Source organism: Dryobates pubescens, chromosome 1 (genome assembly GCF_014839835.1).
Source record: "Dryobates pubescens isolate bDryPub1 chromosome 1, bDryPub1.pri, whole genome shotgun sequence".
In the NCBI taxonomy this organism is placed as follows: Eukaryota; Metazoa; Chordata; class Aves; order Piciformes; family Picidae; genus Dryobates; species Dryobates pubescens.
The window spans coordinates 34,288,060-34,312,694 of NC_071612.1; the positions used below are offsets into that span (position 1 = coordinate 34,288,060).

The 24,635-nt window shown below is 44.1% G+C and overlaps 2 protein-coding genes across 4 annotated transcripts in view; one reads left to right on the forward strand and one right to left on the reverse strand.

Moving 5' to 3' along the window:
• Positions 1 to 1,285: 1,285 nt before the first annotated feature.
• On the forward strand, positions 1,286 to 7,847 carry GNPDA2 (glucosamine-6-phosphate deaminase 2). Its single transcript, XM_009899268.2, has 5 exons — positions 1,286 to 1,425; positions 2,062 to 2,244; positions 2,576 to 2,760; positions 2,856 to 3,030; positions 7,044 to 7,847. Exons 1-5 carry the CDS (start codon positions 1,410 to 1,412, stop codon positions 7,100 to 7,102), a joined length of 618 nt encoding a protein of 205 aa, XP_009897570.1. The 5' UTR covers positions 1,286 to 1,409; the 3' UTR covers positions 7,103 to 7,847.
• Positions 7,848 to 10,667: 2,820 nt separating this feature from the next.
• Positions 10,668 to 24,635, reverse strand: part of GUF1 (GTP binding elongation factor GUF1) — a 28,687-nt gene continuing 14,719 nt past the window's right edge. For all 3 annotated transcript variants that reach the window (XM_009899263.2, XM_054163671.1, XM_054163669.1), the window contains 8 exons: positions 23,504 to 23,627; positions 22,689 to 22,821; positions 21,676 to 21,819; positions 19,017 to 19,150; positions 18,432 to 18,533; positions 16,534 to 16,653; positions 13,826 to 13,862; positions 10,668 to 10,958 (listed from right to left, as the gene is read on the reverse strand). In XM_009899263.2, the coding sequence (XP_009897565.2) occupies positions 10,821 to 10,958; positions 13,826 to 13,862; positions 16,534 to 16,653; positions 18,432 to 18,533; positions 19,017 to 19,150; positions 21,676 to 21,819; positions 22,689 to 22,821; positions 23,504 to 23,627 (932 nt within the window). In that variant the 3' untranslated portion in view covers positions 10,668 to 10,820. The remainder of the gene's footprint in view (positions 10,959 to 13,825; positions 13,863 to 16,533; positions 16,654 to 18,431; positions 18,534 to 19,016; positions 19,151 to 21,675; positions 21,820 to 22,688; positions 22,822 to 23,503; positions 23,628 to 24,635) is intronic.

Genomic DNA, 24,635 nt, shown 5'->3' on the forward strand with positions numbered 1-24,635 from the left:
CTTGTTTTCTGGATAACGCCAAGCATGCCGAGACCTGGGACGAGAAAAACTGCACTCTGCAAACTGGCTGAAGAGCCTCAGTCTGTCTGATAATTGCCTCACTCTCTCTTGAGCAGAGGGGAAAAAATGAGTTTCACTTAAATGCAAGAGATGTTTGTGCAAAACAGCCAAAGTTGTTTTCCAGATATTAACAGTTGCTACAGTGGTACTTAAATCAGAGCCTAGGAAGGGTGACTGGTTCCTGTTTAAAGCAAAACCGTGCCCTGCTGTGTGTTTTTTTTCCTGTGAACTGCAAAGATGTGAAACATCTCTAATGCTTTAATGTGTTTCTGCAGATTCATAAGGTTACTGAAGTATTGTTAGGGAGCTGGAATGGGAGTGAAGGGAGTTGTGTTTCATTCCAATGTTGTATTTTGGGGAGTTATTCTCGGCCTTGGTTTTGAAACGTGAGGCACTCAGCTGGTCAGAAGAAAAAGGAGTTGATGTTGGTTTACTTACTTGGTTGCTTTTATTTCAAGCAGAGTATTCTGTCTTTACCAACTAATAGAAAGATTGAAGTGCACAATGGCTTGTTCTCATTTTTGTTTCAGTTTTCCTGTGAGTTACTTGACATTTCTATGTGAATTTTTAATAACTCTTTTGACTGCAACTTACCATTTGGCTTCTGTACCTTTTCTTTTGATTGTCCAGCAGTCCACTGCTAGAAGTGCAATATATGTATGCAAGTAAAATATCCTTTATGGAGCACTACATCAATATAAAAGGTCATCTCTCTTTTATTGTCTTCTGTAATCTTAAGAGCCTTGCAACTATCCAGATGGTGCTTACTTTTAAAACTTTGACCTTTTCTCCAGGTTTAAATTGATTTTTATCACACAAATTCCTGACTGCCATAATGAGGCTAGTAATTCTTGAAGATTATGACCAGGCCAGTGAATGGGCAGCAAAATACATCTGTAATCGTATTATCCAGTTCAAGCCAAGTCAAGGAAGATATTTCACACTTGGTCTACCAACAGGCAAGTTTTTATTCAAAGTCCACATAAAATCACTAAACCTAAAGTATGTTTGTATCATTGCTAACAGATGCAGTGTGTGAAAGAACACAAATACTGTTCCTGCAGTATTTGTATATTCCTGTACTGCAACACCCTTTAAAGATGGATTTGATTTGTGTCAGAAGTTTCAAGTGTGGGAATCTGAGAAATGCTAAATGAGAAGCACTACACTGATGTGGAAAAGCATTCTAGCAAAATTTAATGATGAAGTACACTGAAAAGGTTTTGTGGATACATAGAACAACAGAAGAACTTTATTTCACAGGGAGCACACCTCTGGGATGCTACAAAAAGCTGATAGAATATCACAAGAAAGGAGATCTCTCTTTCAAGTATGTGAAGACTTTCAACATGGATGAATATGTAGGTAAGATGTGCTAATTATTTGAGAATGTGCTACACTAGTATTTTTTTTCCCCTGTTATTAAAACTGTTAAGTGCTTGGTGAAAGCACAAGGCCATTCTAGTATGTTTCCCACGTTAGACGTCTGTCCATGCAGTCATCTGAAATAGGGTAGGGTAGGGTAGGGTAGGGTAGGGTAGGGTAGGGTAGGGTAGGGTAGGGTAGGGTAGGGTAGAATAGAATAGAATAGGGTAGAATAGGGTAGAATAGGGTAGAAGTAGAATCAACCAGGTTGGAAAAGACCTTTGAGATCGTTGAGTCCAACTGAAGCATTTTGCACTCTTGCTGTATCCACAAAAGTGCAGGTAATGGATGGACTAAACGCAGCATTTCACAATGCTTGTGGAGGAAGTGTGTTGTCATGTAGTAGTGTCACTGAATTTTACTTGAAAGCTTTACGCTCTTTGTGGTAAGATGTGTGCAAAGGGAATGTAACCCAGTTACCTTGGGCAAGCCAGCAGGAAACCTTTGTTCTCCAGATAATTTCAAATGCTGCTCTACCTGACTGAGGTTTGCTCTACATTGGTTAGGCATGGACTAGAATAAAAGCTGCTTGGTTAAGTCTTGCAATATATTAATTGCAGTCTTAAATGATTTCAGGGCTTCCCAGAAATCATCCAGAGAGCTATCACTCCTACATGTGGAATAACTTCTTTAAGCACATTGACATAGATCCCAATAATGCTCACATCCTGGATGGGAACGCTCCAGACTTGCAGGCGGAATGTGATGCATTTGAGAAGAAAATTGAAGAAGCAGGGGGGATTGATCTGTTTGTTGGAGGTATGAGGCCATGCTCTGGGGTTTGTTACGATTCAAACACATGCTCTGACTCTTGAATCATGATTTTCTCAACTTGCCTAACCCCCTTGTATTCAATTATGGCCTTAAGAAAGCTCAGTGACTAACAAAGAACCAGTACATGAACCTAATGGTTGGTGTCCAAGATTCCAATAACTCTTATTCCAAGTAAGTTTTGAATGTGTTAAACTGAAAATGGGGGAAGGAAAAGGAAAAGAAAGAATCCTACAACCTTTGTATTAATTGCCAATGTTTGGGGGATATTTGTTGACTCGCAGGTCTGGAATGATTTCCTTTTTTTAACTTTGAAAAGGCATTGGTCCAGATGGCCACATTGCATTCAATGAACCCGGATCAAGTTTGTCTTCAAGAACAAGATTAAAGACTTTAGCAATGGACACCATTTTGGCAAATGCTAAATACTTTGATGGAGACTTATCTAAAGTACCAACTATGGCGCTAACAGTTGGTGTGGGTACAGTGATGGATGCTAGAGAAGTAAGAATTCATTTAGTTCTAGTTGCATGTGTCTATTTTCAAGACTAACTGGTATTGGGAATAGGACTGAAAGTAAAGAAACCTTTCTTTTGCAGGTGATGATTCTTATAACAGGTGCACATAAGGCTTTTGCACTGTACAAAGCAATTGAAGAAGGAGTCAACCATATGTGGACAGTTTCTGCTTTCCAGCAACACCCTCGTACTATCTTTGTGTGTGATGAAGATGCTACTTTAGAACTAAGAGTTAAAACTGTGAAGTACTTTAAAGGTGAGCACTGAGCCAGAGGTTACATGCATTTAAAAACAAATCAATATAGTTTAAAATTTGGCTTTTTTAAATCTGAGCCTTCCAACACTTTCTGGTGGTTTGAAATGGTAGTTTTGTAATCTCCAGCTGTATGTAGAAGGGCAGCAATCTGCTGTTCCAGAGCACTGGTCTTTAATATACTGGAAAGTTTCACTTAAAACTTGATACATTCATTAATCCTGGTATTTTATCCATGCTGCTTTTGCTATGTGCTGTAATGTGCTGTGTAGTAAACTTGAGCTGTGTGACACAGACCTTGAAGCCACCTGAAGGCACCTCCTAGAGTGCAATTAGCATTACAATCAGTATGACTTTGAAATTGCACCCAATCACTGAATTTTTCATAGTTGTAGTAGATAGACTGAGGCACTCCCAAGTGAGCTGGGATTTTTCATAGTCATTGAGACTTTCCTAGATGGGACTTCTGTTTCACTGAGACTGTAGAAGCTGTGAAAAGCAGTTTTTCCCTAACCATTTGAGCACAGCAAAGGCAGTTGTGCACATCAGCCATCTTTCTCACTGGCATGTATACTATTGGTATGTGAGGTGTCTGAGATCAAGACTAATTTCATTACATCACCAGTGGCCAGAGATGTAGTAGGCTGCAGTTTAAGCATTAATGTGATTTTCACCCTGACACCACTTATGGACAACTTGTTAATGTTGGATTTTTTCAGTGTGGGGTTCTCTACTACATCTTCAGGGCCAAGGGCATGCGTTAGTCTTTATCACACTGCTGGATAGTAGTTGTGTTATTTTCAAAGGTAAACTTCAGCTGCTTGGGTAAATGGTTGACATTATCCTATATTTCATATTAAAAAAGGAAGCTTTCCTTGGAAAGATACAAGATGTAGAATTCCTAGATATAAATGACTCTGAGCAGTGCTTTAAAACCATCAAGGGCTACAGCATATGAATGTTTGCTACTGTCTCACACTATTTAATTACTCTGTAACACAGAGCAATAGAAATCTTAAAGACATTGTTTACTTTAAACGTGCTTATTTTTGCCTCTTTTCAAATCAGTGAGATTTTCCCCTTTTAAAACAGAGAAGAAATCCATGTGGGTCAAATCTGCAATTATTTCTGAATCTTGATCTTCAGGTTAGACTTCCTGGACAGCTAGGGAGCTCTTAATGCTGCCAATTAGGACAGGTGATTTACTGCAGTTTTTCCACCATTTAAAAAACTTCAGGGTACTATATGAAATAATACCAAGGGCATGAGATTTCACACATCGAAATGCCAGGTAAAACACACTGGCCACAACAACCCCATGCAGTGCTACAGGCTGGGGTCAGAGTGGCTGGAGAGCAGCCAGGCAGAGAGGGACCTGGGGGTACTGGTTGATAGTAGGTGGAACATGAGCCAACAATGTGCCCAGGTGGCCAAGAAGACCAATGGCATCCTGGCCTGTATCAGGAATAGTGTGACCAGCAGGAGCAGGGAAGTCATTCTGCCCCTGTACTTGGCACTGGTTAGGCCACACCTTGAGTCCTGTGTCCAGTTCTGGGCCCCTCAGTTTAGGAAGGAGGTTGACTTGCTGGAAGGTGTCCAGAGAAGGGCAACAAAGCTGGGGAGGGGTTTGGAGCACAGCCCTGTGAGGAGAGGCTGAGGGAGCTGGGCTTGCTTAGCCTGCAGAAGGGGAGGCTCAGGAGAGACCTTGCTGTCTACAACTCCCTGAAGGGAGGTTGTAGCCAGGTGAGGGTTGGTCTCTTCTCCCAGGCAAGCAGCACCAGAACAAGAGGACACAGTCTCAAGCTGCACCAGGGGAGGTTTAGGCTGGATGTTAGGAAGAAATTCTTCCCAGAAAGAGAGATTGGCCACTGGAATGTGCTGCCCAGGGAGGTGGTGAAGTCCCCATCACTGGAGGTGTTTAGGAAGAGACTGGATGGGGTGCTTGGTGCCATGGTTTAGTTGATTAGATGGTGTTGGGTGATAGGTTGAATGCAATGATCTCAAAGGTCTATTCCAACCTGGTTAATTCTATTCTATTCTATTCTAAATTTCAAATTTATGTTACCTTTTTTTTTAATCTGGCTGGTAACCAGAATAACTCTTACTCCTCTTCACTCAGAGCTTTTTCTAACTTCTGAAACCCTATTAGAGGTTAAAACTGTCAAGTGTACTGAAATGTTCTTGAAAAAGAGAAAGGTAGCTTTCTTGAAGAATGAAGCAGATGAGTTCAAGTTGAATTCAAATTAATTCAGTTGGTTTTTTTCATTCCCTAACTGGTCTTCAAATAAGTCAGTTCAGAGTAATTTTTTTTCCCCATTACTTGTGCATGCTCTTTGGAGAGCATCTGAAGAAATCTGTTTACTCAAAGCATATTCCCAGTGAGACTTGTGGCATATTTGTTTTGGGATCTATTAAGTAGGGACTTTGGTGCATACCTTCAAAAAAGAAGCCCAAACCCATTTCTTTCTGATTGTTTGTCATGAAAACAGAGTTTCACTACCAGGATTTAAATATCCTTCATTAAATATGGCAGAGGCAATAGTTTAGTTTGTCAGCATTTTTCGTGCCTTTAGGAAGTGGCTAATTGTCTCCTTTTCACTTCCCTTTTTTTAGAGGAGAAAAACACTGGTAGGAAGTGAAATGCTTTAAGCTCAAAATGTGGTTCCAATCTGAGCAGTGTTTGCAGCTGTTAGCCTTTCAGTACAAATGGCTTTTGTATCAAATGTATACTTAGTATTTTCTCACTTGCTGCTGAACTCTGGAAAAATATTAGACTTGATCTTACCCAAATAAACCCAATGGTTATCATTCATGAAATCTAAGAATGGTTTCTTTAGTTATGCTGCCTTCTGAGGTTTAGTGGTTTTGCACAAATATTTGCCACTAAGTCATTACCTCTAGGGACAAAATGAGCTGGGTCCTCGTGGCAGAGGTGTGCTGACTGTTCAATATGGCTGAATCTGTCACATCATGGAGAAAGAATTAGTAACATCTCCTTTCTATACTAAAAAATCACATGGCAATTTGAAATAGATGCTGCATAAAATGCCTTTTGTGGTGGTCACCCACAACCTCAGCTTGTTATAGTTGCTCAAATTACTGCAGTGACACTTAAGTTTGCCACCAGATACATCATGTAGCAAAGGTACTGGAATATTGATTACTAAAATGTGTCTGGCTACTGACAGACTTCTGTCATGGTTGTCAAGGAAATTAGAAATTTAGGCAACAACAGAGAAATTTTAGAGGGCTAATCTTTAGTTTGGTGCTAAAATGGACTTGACTGATCAGTATTCGTGGCCTGCAAAGTGAGTCTTATTAGTCCTGAAGGTAAGCTGAGCTTAAACCCACACTAGTGACTGAATGCCACACAGACCTAGATGCAGGTAAAATTTTATTCAGTACAGAAGACAGCACCTATGTATTTTTCTTTTCATTTAAGTAGCTATGGATGACTTGGCTATGACCAAAAAGCTCAGCTAGCAGAGAAAACACTTGAACTGCTGGAATTCTGCATCTGCATTAACAGTCTGCATACTTTTGAGTTTGGCTTTTGCCTGTCCTGGGCCACAAGCAGACAATGAATTAAAGACACTAATGCCACAGTGCCAGAAGGTTGCAATTCAAGCTGTAAAAGTATCAGCTGAGCAACTGATTCTTGGGAGAAACCCTGTTCTGAAGGAATTTTATGTTGCTTGTTACACAGCTTTTAATACAAAAGAAAGCTGGGTGGATCTGTTGTGCTTAATTCCTCTGGAAGTATTCCAGATCTGCTTTTTCTTGGTTCTGTTATCAGAGAACTGCCTCATCCTGCTCATTAGTTACTGAAGTGATACAGGAATGTACCTGCTGCCTTTAACTTCTCGTTTTCACCTACTTTAAATAGCCCTTGTTGCTCACTTCAGTGACCTATTTAAAATGTATACCTTGAAGCAAACTCCAAATAAAAATGTGGCTAGGATGCTGAAAAACAGTATAACTAATGTAAAGCTGGCATTGTTGCTTTCCCCCCCAAGGTTTAATGCATGTGCACAATAAACTTGTGGACCCACTGTACAGTATGAAAGAAAACTGAAAGAAGAATGGAAGAGGAACTCCATGTGGGTCAGCAGCGACAGTTTTAGGTAGCAGATGAATTCACTGCTATGCAATATGCTGAAAACTGTTTAAAATGGGGAATCCTAGGTACTGTATTATTTTTCTAAAGGTCCAACATCTGTTCATTCACATTCCATCTGTCTGCTGTGTTGTGCATTCTGCTTTTAACATTGGGAGCTCTGTTGTCGGCCGGTGCATAACTAAACGGAACAGAACCAACCTGGGGGAGCCTGCATGTTATGGAGGGGAGGGTGGGGAACAGAGCACTTATTCTAGCACCTACATTGTGTTAGAGAAGACCACCTTTTATCTCATGGAATTTGTTAATTTTTGGCTTGATTAGTGTGACTACACTTCGCATTTGTGTTCCAGGCAGAATGGGTTTGGCCCTCATCAATACTATGGACTTGTAACAGTTGTACAATTTCTACTACAAAATATTCTGTTTACATATATCTAATGTACACTGAGCTTTTTGCACTTGGTTGCCTTAAATTTATCTTACAACCACTTTTTGGGGCATCTCAAGTCCTGCTGTGCAATTCAAATAAATAACAAAACAAAACAAATAATAAATAAACAAACACAAAAGTAGTGCCTAAAAATGTACCAAATTCTTCCAGGGTATCATTTCCTCCACAGATTCAACTATTAAACTTCTGCCATAGCACACTGTCCTCTCACATAGCTGAAATTACTTTAGGATTTTTGTATTTTTTTTTGTGATTAAGCTTTACAGGTGAGTTTAAAAGAGATCTAAAATGTTCCTTTCTGGAGATACCTGTCTAACTGTACCATGGGAGTAAATGCCTGAAAAGAGGTTGATTTACAGGAATGTCATGTCTGCAAGTTTAATACATGATCATTTGGAGTCAGCTGTTAATCACTTTGCAGTAGTTACCTCTCATTGTATCATTGTAAAGATTTGAGCTGTTACAAGGGATGTTATTTCCTACTTTGGATATAAGTAAAAGATAAATATCAACCTGTAATTTCAGCATTGTTTTCTTTCCAATATAGATTGACATGAATAAATACCTCAGGGTTTTCATGGAGAGGTGAGGAATGTTGTGCCTTCCTCCACCAAAGGAAGAATTTCAGAGTTTACTGAGTTACTTTTTTGGCTGGGAGGAAAATTTGGGGCAGGGGAGCACATGCTTGTGTACAATACTCACTGGGAGAAAGTGCAACAAAGCATAAAACTTCAACAATTTAACTTCTCACCTAGCTGCTCCAGTTCTGGAGCCCCTATTACAAGAGGGAAATGGAGCTGCTGGAAGGTGTCCAAAGAAGGGCCACAAGGATGATAAGAGGGCTGGAGCTGCTCTCCTATGAGGACAGACTGAGGGAGTTGGGGCTGCTCAGTCTGGAGAAGAGAAGGCTCCGAGGTGACCTAATTGTGGCCTTCAAGTATCTGAAGGGGGCTACAAGAAGGCTGGGGAGGGACTACTCAGGATCTCAGGTAGTGATAGGACTTGGGGGAATGGAATGAAGCTGGAGGTGGGGAGACTCAGGCTGGATGTGAGGAGGAAGTTCTTCCCCATGGGAGTGGTGAAGCCCTGGAATGGGTTGTCCAGGGAGGTGGTTGAGGCCCCATCCCTGGAGGTGTTTAAGACCAGGCTGAATGGGGCTCTGGCCAGCCTGATCTAGTGTGGGGTGTCCCTGCCCATGGCAGGGGGGTTGGAACTAGATGATCCTTGTAGTCCCTTCCAACCCTGACTGATACTATGATACTATGCTAGGCAGGTAGCCTTTGTTAAAAACCACATTACCTTCCAGAGCTCTGTAAGATCCTTTTTTCAGTATCAGTAGTAGAATGAGCAGCTTCTATACCTTTATCAAAAGACATGGGATGGCTTGTTTACATCCAGATCTTTGGGGTTTCAGTATAGATGAAACAGCTTCAAAAAACCCACCTCACCAAAACAAACAACAGAAACCAACCCCCAAATACACAAACCCCCAAACCAACCAGAAAAAAACCCAAAACCAAACAACAAACCACCAACAAAAAAATACTCCACCCCAATAAACCACTAAAGTATCAGAATTCCCTCCCTCCTTTCTTCTGTAGACTGAGTAATACAGGGATAAAAGGCTCTCTGAAGGTGTCCAGTTCAGTTCATCCCTTGAGGATTTTCCCCATTCATCCTTGTACTTGGGTCAAAATAAGAGAACTGGCTTACCATTAATCAGTCTCATAGTGTAGTTACAAAGCAGCCTTGTCTGGTGATTGAGTACTTCAGGAGGTATTCCTAGACATCTATTCTCTTAAAAACATAGTTAGTAACAAATGAAATGAAGATCTGGGAGGACCCAAATTAGCCTCTGAAGATCTAGAAAACAAAAGCAGCTTAAAAGTGCAGTACATAGCATAGTCATCAACTTGTGTTTGATTGCCTTGCATACACTTCCAAAGGCCACAGTTGCATTAAGCACACCACAGCTTTCACCTGAGAGCTGCCTGACAAATGATATAAATAAAACACTCACCAGGCACACCAAGACATGGTCTTAACTAAACCTTCACACCAAAGGAATTCATTCAGGCATGAACTGGTCTCTTAGTGGAGCAGTTACAGAGAATAGCTTAGGTAGGAAGGGACCTTAGAGATCATCTACTCCAACCTCCCCACCACAGACAGGGATGCCTCAACTAGACTCATCTGCTCAAGGCCTTACCCAACCTGGCCTTAAACACACCCAAGGATGAGGTATCCACAACCTCCCTGGGCAGTCTATTCCACAGTCTCACCACCCTTGTATTGAAGAACTTCTTCCTAAGATACAGTCTAAACTTACTCTCCCTCAGCTTCAAACCATTCCCCCTTGTCCTATCTCTAGATACCCTTATGAAGAGTTCCTTCTCCAGCCCTCCTGTAGGAACCCTTCAGGTATTGGAAGGCAGCTCTGAGGTCCCTCCAGAGTCTTCTCTTCGCCAGGTTGAACAACTCCAGCTCCCTCAGCCTGTGCTCACAGCAGAGGAGCTCCAGCCCTTGACTGATCTTTGTGGCCCTCCTCTGGACTCACTCCAACAGCTCTGTGTCCTTGTGATGGGGACACCACAACTGGACACAGTATTTGAGGCAAGGGGGGGTCTCACAAGAGCAGGTTTCATACATTAAAACTTAGAAGCTTATAGCTGTGCTGTATTATTGGTAAGCTGACACACTTTAGTAAGTGTAAAATGAAAAAGCACGGAACACAAACAAAATGTTGAGATTAGTTTTTGCTGACCTTAGTTTCCAGCACCACCATCATCATTTCCTGACAAAAGCAAATGTTGGAAGTGAACCAGGAAGCAGGCTTGATGCTTTCTGGCAAGGTGTTCAAGCTCTTTCTAACTAACAAAAATAAAGTAATTCAATTACTTGTAGGAACTTTTTGCCACACTGATCCTGTTCCCTCGGTGCAAAATTAGCATCGCGTTAGAACTTGGAAGCGTTTGAAGTATGAAACCCACGAAACACAATCCCATGGAAGCTTTGCAGATTCAGGGCAAGTAAATGAAATAAAACTTTTAATTTCAGAACAATCTCCAAGTATCTGTACAGTTTCCATTTATGCTCCCAGTTATTGAATTTACACTGTTTCAAGCCAGCACGTTCCCTCGCGCAGCAATCCATCAAACATTAGCTTACTCTGCTAATGTCTACAAGAAGTTGAGAGAATCATCAGCTGCTTGTCACTCATCTCTACTTGTCAGTTTGTCTCTTCAAAACACGTATGAAGGCATCTCTTGGTACTTCCACATTGCCAATTTTTCTCATCAGCTTCTTCCCTTCTGCCTGCCTTCTCAAAAGCTTCATTCTTCTTGTGATGTCTCCACCATACTGTGAAAAGGAAATAGCTTAGTAAGTTTAAATGCCACTACAGCACTGGTTAGGCCACACCCTGAGTACTGTGTCCAGTTGTGGGCTCCTCAGTTTAAGAAGGAGATTAAGACTCTTGAACGTGTCCAGAGAAGGGCAATGAGGCTGGGGAGAGGCCTTGATAACAAATCCTACGAGGAGAGGCTGAGAGAGCTGGTTTTGTTTAGCCTGGAGAAGAGGAGGCTCAGGGGAGACCTTACTGCTCTCTACAACTCCCTGAAGGGAGGTTGTAGCCAGGTGGGGGTTGGTCTCTTCTCCCAGGCAACCAGCACCAGAACAAGAGGACACAGTCTCAAGCTGTGCCAGGGGAAGTTTAGGCTGGAGGTGAGGAGAAAGTTCTTCCCAGAGAGACTGGCCATTGGAATGTGCTGCCCTGGGAGGTGGTGGAGTCCATGAACACCTCCATGCCTGGAGGTGTTCAAAAAGGGATTGGATGTGGCATTTGAAGCCATGGTTTAGTACTCATGAGGTGTTGGGTGATAGGTTGGACTTGATGATCTTTGAGCTCTTTTCCAACCTTACTGATTCTATGATACAGCACATTTCAACAGCAACTACACTCAAGGGCTTAAAAAAATCTTCAGAAAGGCTGGTTATATTACAGAATGGTGGGGGTTGGAAGGGATCTCCAGAGATCATCCAGTCCAACCCCTCTACCAAAGCAGGATCACCTAGGGCAGGCTGCACAGGAAGGCAACCAGGCAGGTTTTGAAAGTCTGCAGGGAAGGAGACTCCACAGCCTCTCTGAGCAGCCTGTTCCAGTTCTCCCTCACCCCCACCATACAGAAGTGTCTCCTTGTGTTGAGGTGGAACCTCTTGTGTTCTAGCTTGTACCTGTTGTTCCTTGTCCTGTCACTGGGCACCACCACAAAGAGCCTGGCACCTTCATCTTGAGACCCATTCCTCAGGTGTTTATAGACATTGATAAGATCCCCTCTCAGCATCTGTTCTCAAGAGCAAACAAGCCCTGGTGTCTCAGTCTTTCTTCATACAAGAGATATTTCAGCCCCTTAATCATCCTCACAGCTCTCTGATGGACTCTCTCCAGCAGATCCCTGACTCTTTTGACCTGGGGAGCCTCAAAGTGGAGACACAGTATTCCAGTTGTGGTCTCACCAGGGCAGAGCAGAAAAGGAGGAGAACCTCCCTAGACCTGATGACATATCAGTGAAAACCCAAGTGAAAAAAGAAAACCAAAACAAACAAAAATCTCATCACAAGTCTCTAAAGCAGCACTTTTAGACTTTCCTAAATCACCTGAGAAAACAAACTGGCTAGGAAACATCAAGTTCCGTGTCTGCGTGCACACACACATAACACTTACTCTGCATCTACCACTTCAGATGATGCAGTGAGCAACTGCTGTCGTTCACCTGGCCCTGAGCAAAGCCTTCGACACTGTCCCGCACCACAGCCTGGTCTCCAGGCTGGTGACACAGGGGTTTGATGGGTGACCACTAGATGGATACAGAACTGGCTTGATGGCTGCACCCAAAGAGCGGCTGTCAATGGGTCCATGTCCCAGTAGAGGCCAGGGACAAGCAGAGTCCCTCAGGGATCAGTCCTGGGAGCAGGCTTGTTCAACATCTTTGTGGGTGCCATGGACAGTGGCATTGGGTGCACCCTCAGCAAGTTTGCTGATGACACCAAGCTGTGTGGTGCAGCAGACACGCTGGAGGGAAGGGATGCCATCCAGAGGGACCTTGACAGGCTGGAGAGGTGGGCACAAGCCAACCTCAGGAGGTTCTACAAGACCAAGTGCAGGGTCCTGCATCTGGGTTGAGACAATCCCAGGCACAAATCCAGGCTGGGCAGTGACTGGCTGGAAAGCAGCCCTGAGGAGAGAGACTTGGGGGTGCTGGTGGATGAGAAGCTCAACAGGAGCTCTCAGTGTGCACTTGCAGCCCGGAAAGCCAATCAGATCCTGGGCTGCATCAAGAGAAGTGTGGCCAGCAGGTCGAGGGAGGTGATTCTCCCCCTCTACTCAGCTCTGGTGAGACCCCACCTGGAGTACTGAGTCCAGTTCTGGAGCCCCTATTACAAGAGGGATATGGACATGCTGGAAGGTGTCCAGAGAAGGGCCACGAGGATGACCAGAGGGCTGCAGCACCTCTCCTATGAGGACAGACTGAAGGAGTTGGGGCCGTTCTGGAATCTGGAGAAGAGAAGGCTCCGAGGTGACCTAATTGTGGCCTTCCAGTATCTGAAGGGGGCTACAAGAAGGCTGGGGAGGGATTTCTCAGGATCTCAGGTAGTGATAGGACTAGGGGGAATGGAATAAAGCTGGAGGTGGGGAGATTCAGGCTGGAGGTGAGGAAGAAGTTCTTCACCATGAGAATGGCGAAGCCCTGGAATGGGTTGTCCAGGGAGGTGATTGAGGCCCCATCCCTGGAGGTGTTTAAGACCAGGCTGGATGAGGCTCTGGCCAGCCTGATCTAGTGTGGGGTGTCCCTGCCCATGGCAGGGGGGTTGGAACTAGATGATCCTTGTGGTCCCTTCCAACCCTGACCGATTCTATGATTCTAGAAACTGTTGAGGAGACAGCAGTTAACACAGACACTGCTGAGTTCAGGCTAAGTGTATCATTGTGATAAAAGCCATTACCCTTTCTGATCCACTCTTACTGCAAGCTGCAAGGTTACACAAGTTCAGTTTTAAGATAAAGAGATGAAAAGTGTCTGATAATATCCCCCTGCCAACAAGGAGCAGAAGCAGAAGATGTCTTTGCTAGGTTTGTACCAAAGGATAGGCTCGTCACATTAGCAGGAGTTTTAGGTTTACACACAGCTGAAATACCAAAAAAAAAAAAAAAAAAAAGGAATACCTACACATTTTGCCACAACATTTTTTCTGTAAGCTTTCAGCCTGTAAAATAAAATAACACAGAAGTTAACATGTTAGAACATCTATAACTGAAGCTAAACACTGGCTTGTCAAAATGCTAAGGGATGTTCTTCTGCCAGCTTTGTAAGATGCATTGAATCACAGAATGGCTTAGGTTGGAAGGGACAGGTTGGACTTGATGATCTTTGAGGTCTTTTCCAACCTTATTGATTCTATGACCTCTGAAATCATCTACTCCAGCCTCCCTGCCATGGGCAGGGACACCTCTCAACTAAATTGGCTGCTCAAGGCCGGATCCAACCTGGCCTTTGACACCTCCAGGGAGAAGGCAGTCACAACCTCGCTGGGCAACCTATTCCAGTGTCCCACCACCCTCATACTGAAGAGCTTCTTCCTAAGATCCAGTCTAAACCTATTCTCCCTCAGCTTCAAAACATTCCTCCTTGTCCTGTGTCTAGACAACCTCATGAAAAGTCCCTCTCCAGCCTTCCTGTAGGATCCCTTCAAGTATTGGAAGGCAGGTCTAAGGTCCCCCGTGGAGTCTTCTCTTCTCTAGGCTGAACAACCCCAGCTCCCTCAGCCTGTCCTCATAGCAGCAGAGGTGCTCTGGCCCTTGGATCATCTTTGTGGCACTCCCCTGGACTCACTCCAACAGCTGTGTCCTTCTTGTGACAGGGACATCAGAACTGCATGCAGCATTTTAGGAATCATGACATTTCTTATTTTTGATACAGAGGACAAAGTTCCAAACAGAAAACTCAGTTCACACTTCTCAAGTCCAGAAATCTCTCTTAGGGACTAGAACACATACACAAAAATTACAACTCTTGCTTTTTCACCTAGGATTTCTGCTACAAGTCACAGTGTCACATCTGTGTGCACATGGAAAACTACCCACAAATTCTTACAGCACCTCTGCTTGGATCCCTGCTTTTAAGCTGTACCACAATTTAAATCCAACTTAATCAGCAACAGCAAAAATGTGACAGAGCCAACAGCTAGGAACCAGTTTGCTGCTGAGAAACAGTCGAGTGTGCAGCTTGCAACATACTTCCTTTGGAACAGTACAGTTCAGTTCTCTTTTTTGCTGACTCCTCCAGAGATTAAAGTATCCCACAACTAGCTACTTGTTTTTCAGTAGCATGAATCATTTTCCACTGCCAGAGAGGAAGCAGTCTTGCAAATTGCACTCTACCCACTAAGTGCAACGCTGACCACAAGCAATTTGAAAGGAAAATCTTATCCTCTAGATTAAATTTATACAAAGACATTATTCACTGACACAGCTCAAATATTTGTAGGTGTTTTTGTCTTTGCAAATATCTGTGGGTTGTTTTGTTTGTTTATTGTGGGTGGGTTTTTATATCCAAGGTCTGTGGGGGGTGGCCTGGGGGATTTTGATCCCAAGGTCTGTGGGGGGTGGCCTGGGGGATTTTGATCCCACGGTCTGTGGGGGGTGGCCTGGGGGATTTTGATCCCAAGGTCTGTGGGGGGTGGCCTGGGGGATTTTGATCCCAAGGTCTGTGGGGGGTGGCCTGGGGGATTTTGATCCCAAGGTCTGTGGAGGGTGGCCTGGGGGATTTTGATCCCAAGGTCTGTGGGGGGTGGCCTGGGGGATTTTGATCCCAAGGTCTGTGGGGGGTCTTGGGGTCTTTTATCCAAAGATCTGTGGGTGGTTTGGGTTTTTGCCAAATATTTGTGGGTGGGTTTGGTTTTGGTAGGGTTGGTTGGTTTGGTTCTTCCCCCCCAAAATGTCCAGTAGCATATACAAGAAAAACATGACTTTACTGTAAAATCAAAGCACTGATGTATAAAACTGGTTAGGCAAGAAAGTATGTATTTTATTTATATATATTTTTTATATATATAATTTACATAAATATAGATATATATACACACACATACTTTAGAATTAGAATAGAATTAATGAGGTTGGAAAAGACCTTTGAGATCATCAACCTATCACCCAACACCATCTAATCAAATTAACCATGGCACCAAGTGCCTCATCCAGTCTCTTCCTAAACACCTCCAGTGATGGTGACTCCACCACCTCCCTGGGCAGCACATTCCACAGACCAGTCCCTCTTTCTAGTAAGAATTTCTTCCTAACATCCAGCCTAAACTTCCCCTGGTGCAGCTTGAGACTGTGTCCTCTTGTTCTGTCACAGGTTACCTGGGAGAAGAGACCAAATCCCACCTGGCTGCAAGCTCCCTTCAGGTCGTTGTAGAGAGCAATAAGGTCTCCCCTGAGCCTCCTCTTCTCCAGACTAAGCAACCCCAGCTCCCTCAGCCTCTCCTCATCACAGGGCTGTGCTCCAAACCCCTCCCCAGCTTTGTTGCCCTTCTCTGGACACCTTCCAGCAACTCAACATCTTTCCTAAACTGAGGGGCCCAGAACTGGACACAGGACTCAAGGTGTGGCCTAACCAGTGCTGAGTACAGGGGCAGAATGACTTCCCTGCTCCTGCTGGCCACACTGTTCCTGATCCAGGCCATATATAGTTCATATATATTGTTCATATATATTTTATGCTTAGATGGTGCTGGGTGATAGGTTGGACTCGATGATCTCGAAGGTCTTTTCCAACCTGGTTAATTCTGTATTCTGTAATTCAAGTATTTCAAATAATAATAATAATAATGGTAATAATAAATAAAAGGAGTGGAGAAGCAGAAGGGCTTTACTTACGTTTCTCTTGCAATGATTTTCTTGCCAATAGCAGCCTGGATGGCTATTTCAAACAGCTGTCTAGGTATGGCATCTTTCAAACGTTCACACAGCAACTTCCCCATGGCATATGCCTTGTCACTGGAAAACAAAGTCACCAGTGCTTTCAAAAAGAGCAATACTTCCCCAAAAATACACCTATAGACCAAACAGTCTGGGGAAAGGACTGCAGTAGAGTTTTTCTTCTTTTTAACTCAAAAGCTAAGTGTCTAATAAGTCTTGCATCTGGGGAAGGACAACCCCGTGGAGCAGTATAGCTTGGGGGCTGATACGTTGGAGAGCAGCTCTAGGGAAAAGCACCTGGTGGACATATAGATGACCATGAGCCAGCAATGTGCCCTTGTGGCCAGGAAGACCAATGGCATCCTGGGGTGGATTAGAAGGGGAGCGGATAGTATTATAGTATCAGTCAGGGTTGGAAGGGACTACAAGGATCATCTAGTTCCAACCCCCCTGCCATGGGCAGGGATGCCCCACACTAGATCAAGCTGTCCAGAGCCTCATCCAGCCTGGTCTTAAACACCTCCAGGGACAGGGCCCCAACCACCTCCCTGGACAACCCATTCCAGGGCTTCACCACTCCCATGGGGAAGAACTTCCTCCTCACATCCAGCCTGAATCTCCCCACCTCCAGCTTCATTCCATTCCCCCTAGTCCTATCACTACCTGAGATCCTGAGAAGTCCCTCCCCAGCCTTCTTGTAGCCCCCTTCAGATACTGGAAGGCCACAATTAGGTCACCTTGGAGCCTTCTCTTCTCCAGACTGAACAGCCCCAACTCCTTCAGTCTGTCCTCATAGCAGAGCAGCTCCAGCCCTCTGATCATCCTCGTGGCCCTTCTCTGGACACCTTCCAGCACCTCCACATCCCTCTTGTAATAGGGGCTCCAGAACTGGACTCAGTACTCCAGGTGGGGTCTCACCAGAGCTGAGTAGAGACCTGCTGGCCACACTTCCCTTGATGCAGCCCAGGATCTGATTGGCTTTCCGGGCTGCAAGTGCACACTGAGAGCTCATGCTGAGCTTCTCGATAGTAGGTCAAAAGAGGTTCCCCTCCCCCTCTACTCTACCCCAGAGAGGCTGCATCTGGAATATTGTGTCCAGTTCTGGGCCCCTCAGTTCAAGAAGGACCTCAAGGAACTGCTTGAGAGTCCACAAAGCTGCTGAAGGGAGGGGAACATCTCCCTTATGAGGAAAGGCTGAGGGAGCTGGGGCTCTTGATCTCAAGAGTTGCGGAAAGAGCTGCTGAAGCCACAGGAGGAAGCCTTAGAAAGACTTTGTTAGAAGAAAGCAAGGGGAGAGGCTGGAAACATGAAGACATTTTCACCACCAAAACAGAACTCCCTGAGAAACTCAGGGAAACCTGAATCACTCTAGCAAGAATTAAATGCAGGAAACACTTTCTCCTGGTTGTTTGGCTGGAGAGAAGACAGCAACAAACCCCTGCAGAACAGGAATTATTTGGAACATAAAATCAATTTGTTTCTTCTTCAGTTTTTCAATAGTAAATATGAAGTGCCATAAACTTTATCTGGCATCTACTAGACTTGTCTAAATATTTTCCCCACTCCTTAAAACATTTTGGAGTTCCTTCTCCTCCCTATCCTACAGTACCATAAAAATATAACCAGAAGTTAAATACTTCTTTCATTAAACTGAGGGGGTGGCTGAAACCCCATCAGGCTGTGCTGCCATCCAATGAGATGTGTTCCATATGTAAAAGCCATCACTTACTCTCCAGAAGTGGTAATGGGAAAGCCTCAACCCTCTTTTTATCTACATTTGTCACATATTAGTGATACAGATGTAAGTTTCTTCAGGAAGTCCTATTGCTTTGGAATACAGACTCCAGTCAACCTACTTGTGTATGATTGTTGCCAGTTCCTCAACTGGATTTCCATTGAGAAGAATATCCATTTTGATAAGGTCTGCTGCCTGGTATCCTGCATCTTCATAATCAAAACTAAACAAAAAGGAGTTTAAAAGTTAGTGAAGGTTTTGTAGGTATTCTGCAAAGTGAGAAGTAAATCTGCAGTGATTCCTCTGCTAGGAAATGCCCTTTTGTCACTTCAGACAAGTTCCCACCCCCAGGTCCAAGATAGAGTAGAGTAGAATAGAATTAACCAGGTTGGAAAAGACCTTTGAGACCAACAAGTCCAACCTCTCACCCAACACCATCTAATCAACTAAACCATAGCACCAAGCACCCCATCCAGTCTCTTCCTAAACACCTCCAGTGATGGTGACTCCACCACCTCCCTGGGCAGTACACTCCAATGGCCAATCTCTCTTTCTGGGAAGAACTTCTTCCTAACATCCCCCCTAAACCTCCCCTGGTGCAGCTTGAGACTGTGTCCTCTTGTCTGACACTGGTTACCTGGGAGAAGAGATGGAAGGGAAATGGAAGATGGAAGGGAGGGGAAGAGGGTACAAAGAAAGTAGTTACCTTGCATAGCCAGAAGACAGAGACTTGAGAGTATCATAAAAATCCACCACAATTTCATTCAGTGGAAAGAGGTATTTGAGCATAACCCTGTGTTCATCGATGTACAACATATCCCTCTGGACTGCCCTGCGATCCTAGGCAAATAAAAATGCTTTCAGTTCCCCTTGAGAGAAGTTTTTTACAAAGCAGATTAAAATAAACAGCCTGCTGGCTATACTTCTCTTGCTGCAGTCCAGGATGTGATTGGCTTTCTGGGCTGCAAGTGCACACTGGCAGCTCATGCTGAGCTGCTCGTCCACCAGCACTCCCAAGTCCTTTACTTCAGGGCTGCTCTCAAGCCTCTGGGAACTCCTCTATCTCGAGCCCCAAAGTAGCCTTATTGGTGTTTTCCTAAAGCCTCAGAACAAATTGCAGCACCATCATAAGTGAAGGGGTTGCAACTTAACTGGACAAATTATTTAAGTCTATCCTGGAGGTTTTTGCAGCCAGGCTGGATGTGGCTCTGAGCAACCTGCTGTAGTGTGAGGTGTCCCTGCCCATGGCAGGGGGGTTGGAACTGGATGATTCTTGAGGTCCCTTCCAACCCTGACAATTCTATGATTCTATGATCCTCTAAAAGCTGAGCTTCTGAAATCTTTAACAGCATCTACCTTTTAAACATCTAATTATCTGCCCATAAAAATCTCACTGCAATTAGATTTTCACACACACTGGAGTATTGCACAGTAGGACTCATCTTGTATCCTGCCAGCAGGCTGCTCTGAAGTTCATTTTAGAAGTTCTATTTAATAGATCTACTTCACTCTAGTGACACATAGGTACTGTAGTCTTTTGTAGTATGTACTCTGAAATGTGAAAAAGCGAGCAATATTGTAAGAAGTTCTATAAAGATACTGATGTGTGGCAGTTAAAACATTTTCAGGCAGAAGAATGCCCAATACACTTGGGGAAATGGTATTAGCCATCCCTAGCATAAACTCCTCCAATGAAGCACTCAGTGTATGAAGCCTCTAAGTAAAATGTTGACAGAAGTTGTACTTCCATGAATAAAACAACATTCTCCTGCTGCACATTCCACTCCTTAAGGAGAACGGAAGTAGCTCTGAATTTGTCTAGTGCAGGTGCTGCTTTATTGTCATTAAGCTTCATCATTAAACTGAGGGGGGTGGCTGAAACCCCATAAGGCTGTGCTGCCATCCAATCAGATGTGGACAGGATGAACAACACCAGGCACCAGTACAGACTGGGGGATGTCCTGCTGGAAAGCAGCTCCATGGAGAAAGACCTTGGAGTCCTAGTGGACACCAAGTTCTTTGTGGGACAGCAATGTATCCTGGTGACCAAGGGGGACAAAGGCATCCTGGAGTGCATTAAGAAAACTGTGTCCTGAATGTCTAGGGAGGTTCTCCTCCTCCTCTACTCTGTGCTGATGAGACCACACCTGGAATACTGCATCCAGTTCTGGGCTCCATACATCAAGAGAAGGATCTGCTGGAAAGAGTCCAGTGAAGAGATACAAGGATGACTGTGGGTCTTGAACATCTCTCAGATGAAGAATGTCTGAGAGACCTGGGGCTGTTCAGTTTGGAGAAGGCTGAGAGGGCATCTTATCAATGTCTATAAATATCTGAGGGGTGGGTGTCAAGATGAAGGTGCCAGGCTCTTTTTGATGGAGCCCACTGATAGGACAAGGAACAACAGGCACAAGCTAGAACACAGGAGGTTCCATCTCAACATGAGGAGAAACTTCTTTACTGTGAGGGTGACAGAGCACTGGAAGAGGCTGCCCAGAGAGGTTGTGGAGTCTCCTTCTCTGGACACTCTCAAGACTTGCCTGGAAGCATTCATTTGTGACATGCTCTAGGTGATCCTGCTTTGGCAGGGACATTGGACCTCTCTGGAGGTCCCCTTCAACCCCTAACATTCCTTGAGTCTGTGATTAACTTTCACTGTGAAGACACTGTAGTTCAAAAGTAATAGAATAGAATTAGAATTAACCAGGTTGGAAGAGACCTTTGAGATCATTAAGTCCAACTGTCACCCAACACCACCTAATCAACTAAACCATGGCACCAACCACCCCATCCAGTCTCTTTTTAAACACCTCCAGTGATGGTGACTCCACCACCTCCCTGGGCAGCACAATTCAATGGCCAATCACTCTTTCTATGAAGAACTTCTTCCTAACATCCAGCCCAAACCTACCCTGGCACAGCTTGAGACTGTGTCCTCTTGTTCTGACACTGGTTGCCTGGGAGAAGAGACCAACCCCCACCTGGCTACAACCTGCCTTCAGGGAGTTGTAGACAGCAATAAGGTCTCCCCTGAGCCTCCTCTTCTCCAGGCTAAGCAACCCCAGCTCCCTCAGCCTCTCCTCACAGGGCTGTGCTCCAGACCTCTCCCCAGCTTTGTTGACCTTCTCTGGACACCTTCCAGCAAGTCAACATCTTTCCTAGACTGAGGGGCCCAGAACTGGACACAGGACTCAAGGTAATCTTACACAGAAAAAGTCTTGACAGAAAAACAAATGTTTCCATAATTACTGTCACATACCATGTAAGTAGTTATTCTCTAGTATTTTACTATTGAGCGTCTTGGCTTTAAGTATGATGTGGGGGGGCTTAAAAATACAAATGGCAAGCCTCCCCTGCATACTAACCTGACACAAGGCAATTATTTTTCCAATGTATTCATGAGGTGTTACAATAGTCCCAAGAACAGTTGGCTCCAAATATTCAGAAACTGAAAGTTTATCAGGAAACTGAGCAGGGTTGATAATAGTCATCTCTGTTTGACCATACTCCTGGAAACAAGCAAATAAAATAGATCCTGTAAGTTCAGAAATATGCAGAGAAAAGAGCAAAGGACAGCAAGGAAAAAAAAAAAAGCTTTAAAAGTGTTTAAAAGTCCTTGGATACCCTTGTGAGTCACACAACCCAAATCTACACCAAGCACAATTTTAAGAGAGATTTCACACACAGAATTCTCTGATCAGAGTACCTTTAAATATTGTTACACAGGAAAATTACAGGAATTACTTTCACTAAGAAAGACTTTAAAGCATTTCACTCACTGAATTTTGAATAGAATAGAATAGAATAGACCAGCTTGGAAAAGACCTTCGAGATCACTGAGTCCAACCTATCACCCAACACCATCTAACCAACTAAACCAACTAAAACCAAAACTAAACTAAGTGCTTAGAACTAGGCCTATAATCTAAGGTTAAGCATAGAAATGAAAAAGCCTTGCTGTCCATCTTTCCATCTCTCTTGCCTGCAGAGCAAGAATCATTCCCCTTACTCCATCCTGATCCTGTAAGGTCTAAGGCACAGCTTCAACAAAAGACCTCCTCCATGTACTCTGCAGTCTGGTGCTGGGGTCATTCCTCTCAAAATAGAACCTTGGGTTCAGGTTTCCTTAAAGGATGAAATGGGCTTAGAAATTAAGCTTTTGATACCTGTACAAGTGCTTTTATTACTTATTTCTTGTAGCCAACCATCCCAATGGGGGCTGGAGTTACCCTTCTGAACTAAGGACAAAGGTAAGTTCCTGAGTCTTCTGCATCACTCATGCACCAGAGGTGCCAACTACACCATTCACAGCTGCTGCACTGCCTAAGGAGACTTCTAGCCTGCTGTTTACAAAAAGTTGTACATACATTTACCTTACCTTTATCAACCTTGCTGAGGAAAGAACAGCTTTGTATGGAACTGTAGGGGCAGTCAAAATCACAGACATGTTATACTCTTGCTCCAAACGCTGATTAAAAACTTCCATATGCAAAAGACCAAGGAAACCCAACCTGGGGGGAAAAACATAAACAAACATGAAAGCCTGCTGGTGACAGGAGGCTTTATTTAACCTACTCCAGCATGTTTACACCGCTGGTCTGGCAACATCAGACACAGCAAACACTCCCCAGATGATCCTACAGCTGAATAATGTCAGTCTTTGAGAACAAAAACTATCAATCACAGCTCAGATACAGAAAGACAATCAAATGGTTTTGATCCTTACCTAGCATTCATGTGAATTCAGATTGTGGCCTTCCAGTATCTTAAGGAGGCCTACAAGAAAGCTGGGGAGGGACTATTTAGGGTGCCAGGGAGTGATAGCATTAGGGGGAATGGAACAAAACTAGAACTGGGGAGATTCAGATTGGATGTCAGGAAGAAGTTCTTCCCCATGAGGGTGGTGAGAGACTGGCACAGGTTGCCCAGGGAGGTGGTGGAAGCCTCATCCCTGGAGGTTTTTGCAGCCAGGCTGGATGTGGCTGTGAGCAACCTGCTGTAGTGTGAGGTCTCCCTGCCCATGGCAGTGGGGTTGGAACTGGATGATCCTTGAGGTCCCTTCCAACCCTAACAATTCTATGAATTCAAGTTCCCAATATTGAATTCATTTAAATTCAATTTTCAGCTGACTTAAACTTACAATCTCCATTTATGAACCATCCCAAAACTTACAGCAGAATAAAAGCACCTCACCTCCATCCAGCTCCTAAGGCAAGGCTACTGTCCCGATGAAGAGTTACACTGGAGTCATTCAGGGTCAGCTTCTCCAAAGCACTTTTGAGGTTGTTATACTCTGTTTGATCTACTGGATACATTCCTGTCAAAACATATCAGACAGAATTCACCTAATAAGAGAACTTCATCTGGTGTGTACTTAGCTTTCAAACATGCCTCTTATAGTAAATACAGTTATAAAAGCAGAAATTAATTTTCTGTTTGAACTCCACAAAGTGAAAAACAATTTCAGGGTTTTTATATGATTTTACTTCCCTCCCCCCTAAATTTAGTTAAGACATAATAAAATTTCAGATTCCTTCCCAAAAATTGGAATTAAAAATCAAATTACAATGGTAGGGATACTGATCTGATCCTTCACATCTGTGGAAGATGCAGAATCCAGGACAAGCACTGTTTTGCAGGGCTGCAGTGTAAATGTGACTTAAACACATCACATCCCGGGCTACATCAAGAGACGCATAGCCAGCAGGGCAAGGGAGGTGATTCTCCCCATGTGCTCTGCTCTGGTGAGACCCCACCTGGAGTACTGTGTCCAGTTCTGGAGCCGCTATTACAGGAAGGATCTGGAGGTGCTGGAAGGTGTCCAGAGAAGGGCCAGGAGGATGTGCAGCGGGCTGAAGCTCTGCTATGAGGACAGACTGAGGGAGTTGGGGCTGTTCAGTCTGGAGAAGAGAAGGCTCCCAGGAGACCTAATTGTAGCCTTCCAGTATCTTAAGGGGGCTACAAGAAAGCTGGGAAGGGAGGTTTTAGGGTGTCAGGGAGTGATAGGACTGGGGGGAAATGGAACAAAACTAGAAATGGTTAGATTCAGATTGGATGTTAGGAAGAAGTTGTTCCCCATGAGGGTGGTGAGACACTGGAACAGGTTGCCCAGGGAGGTGGTGCCAGCCTCATCCCTGGAGGTTTTGAAGGCCAGGCTGGATGTGGCTGTGAGCAACCTGATGTAGTGTGAGGTGTCCCTGCCCATAGCAAGAGGGTTGGAACTGGATGATCCTTGAGGTCCCTTCCAACCCTAACAATTCTATGATTCTATGAATAAGCAGACAAATATCACTGACAAATGTCACAGACAAATGTCCCCTCAAAG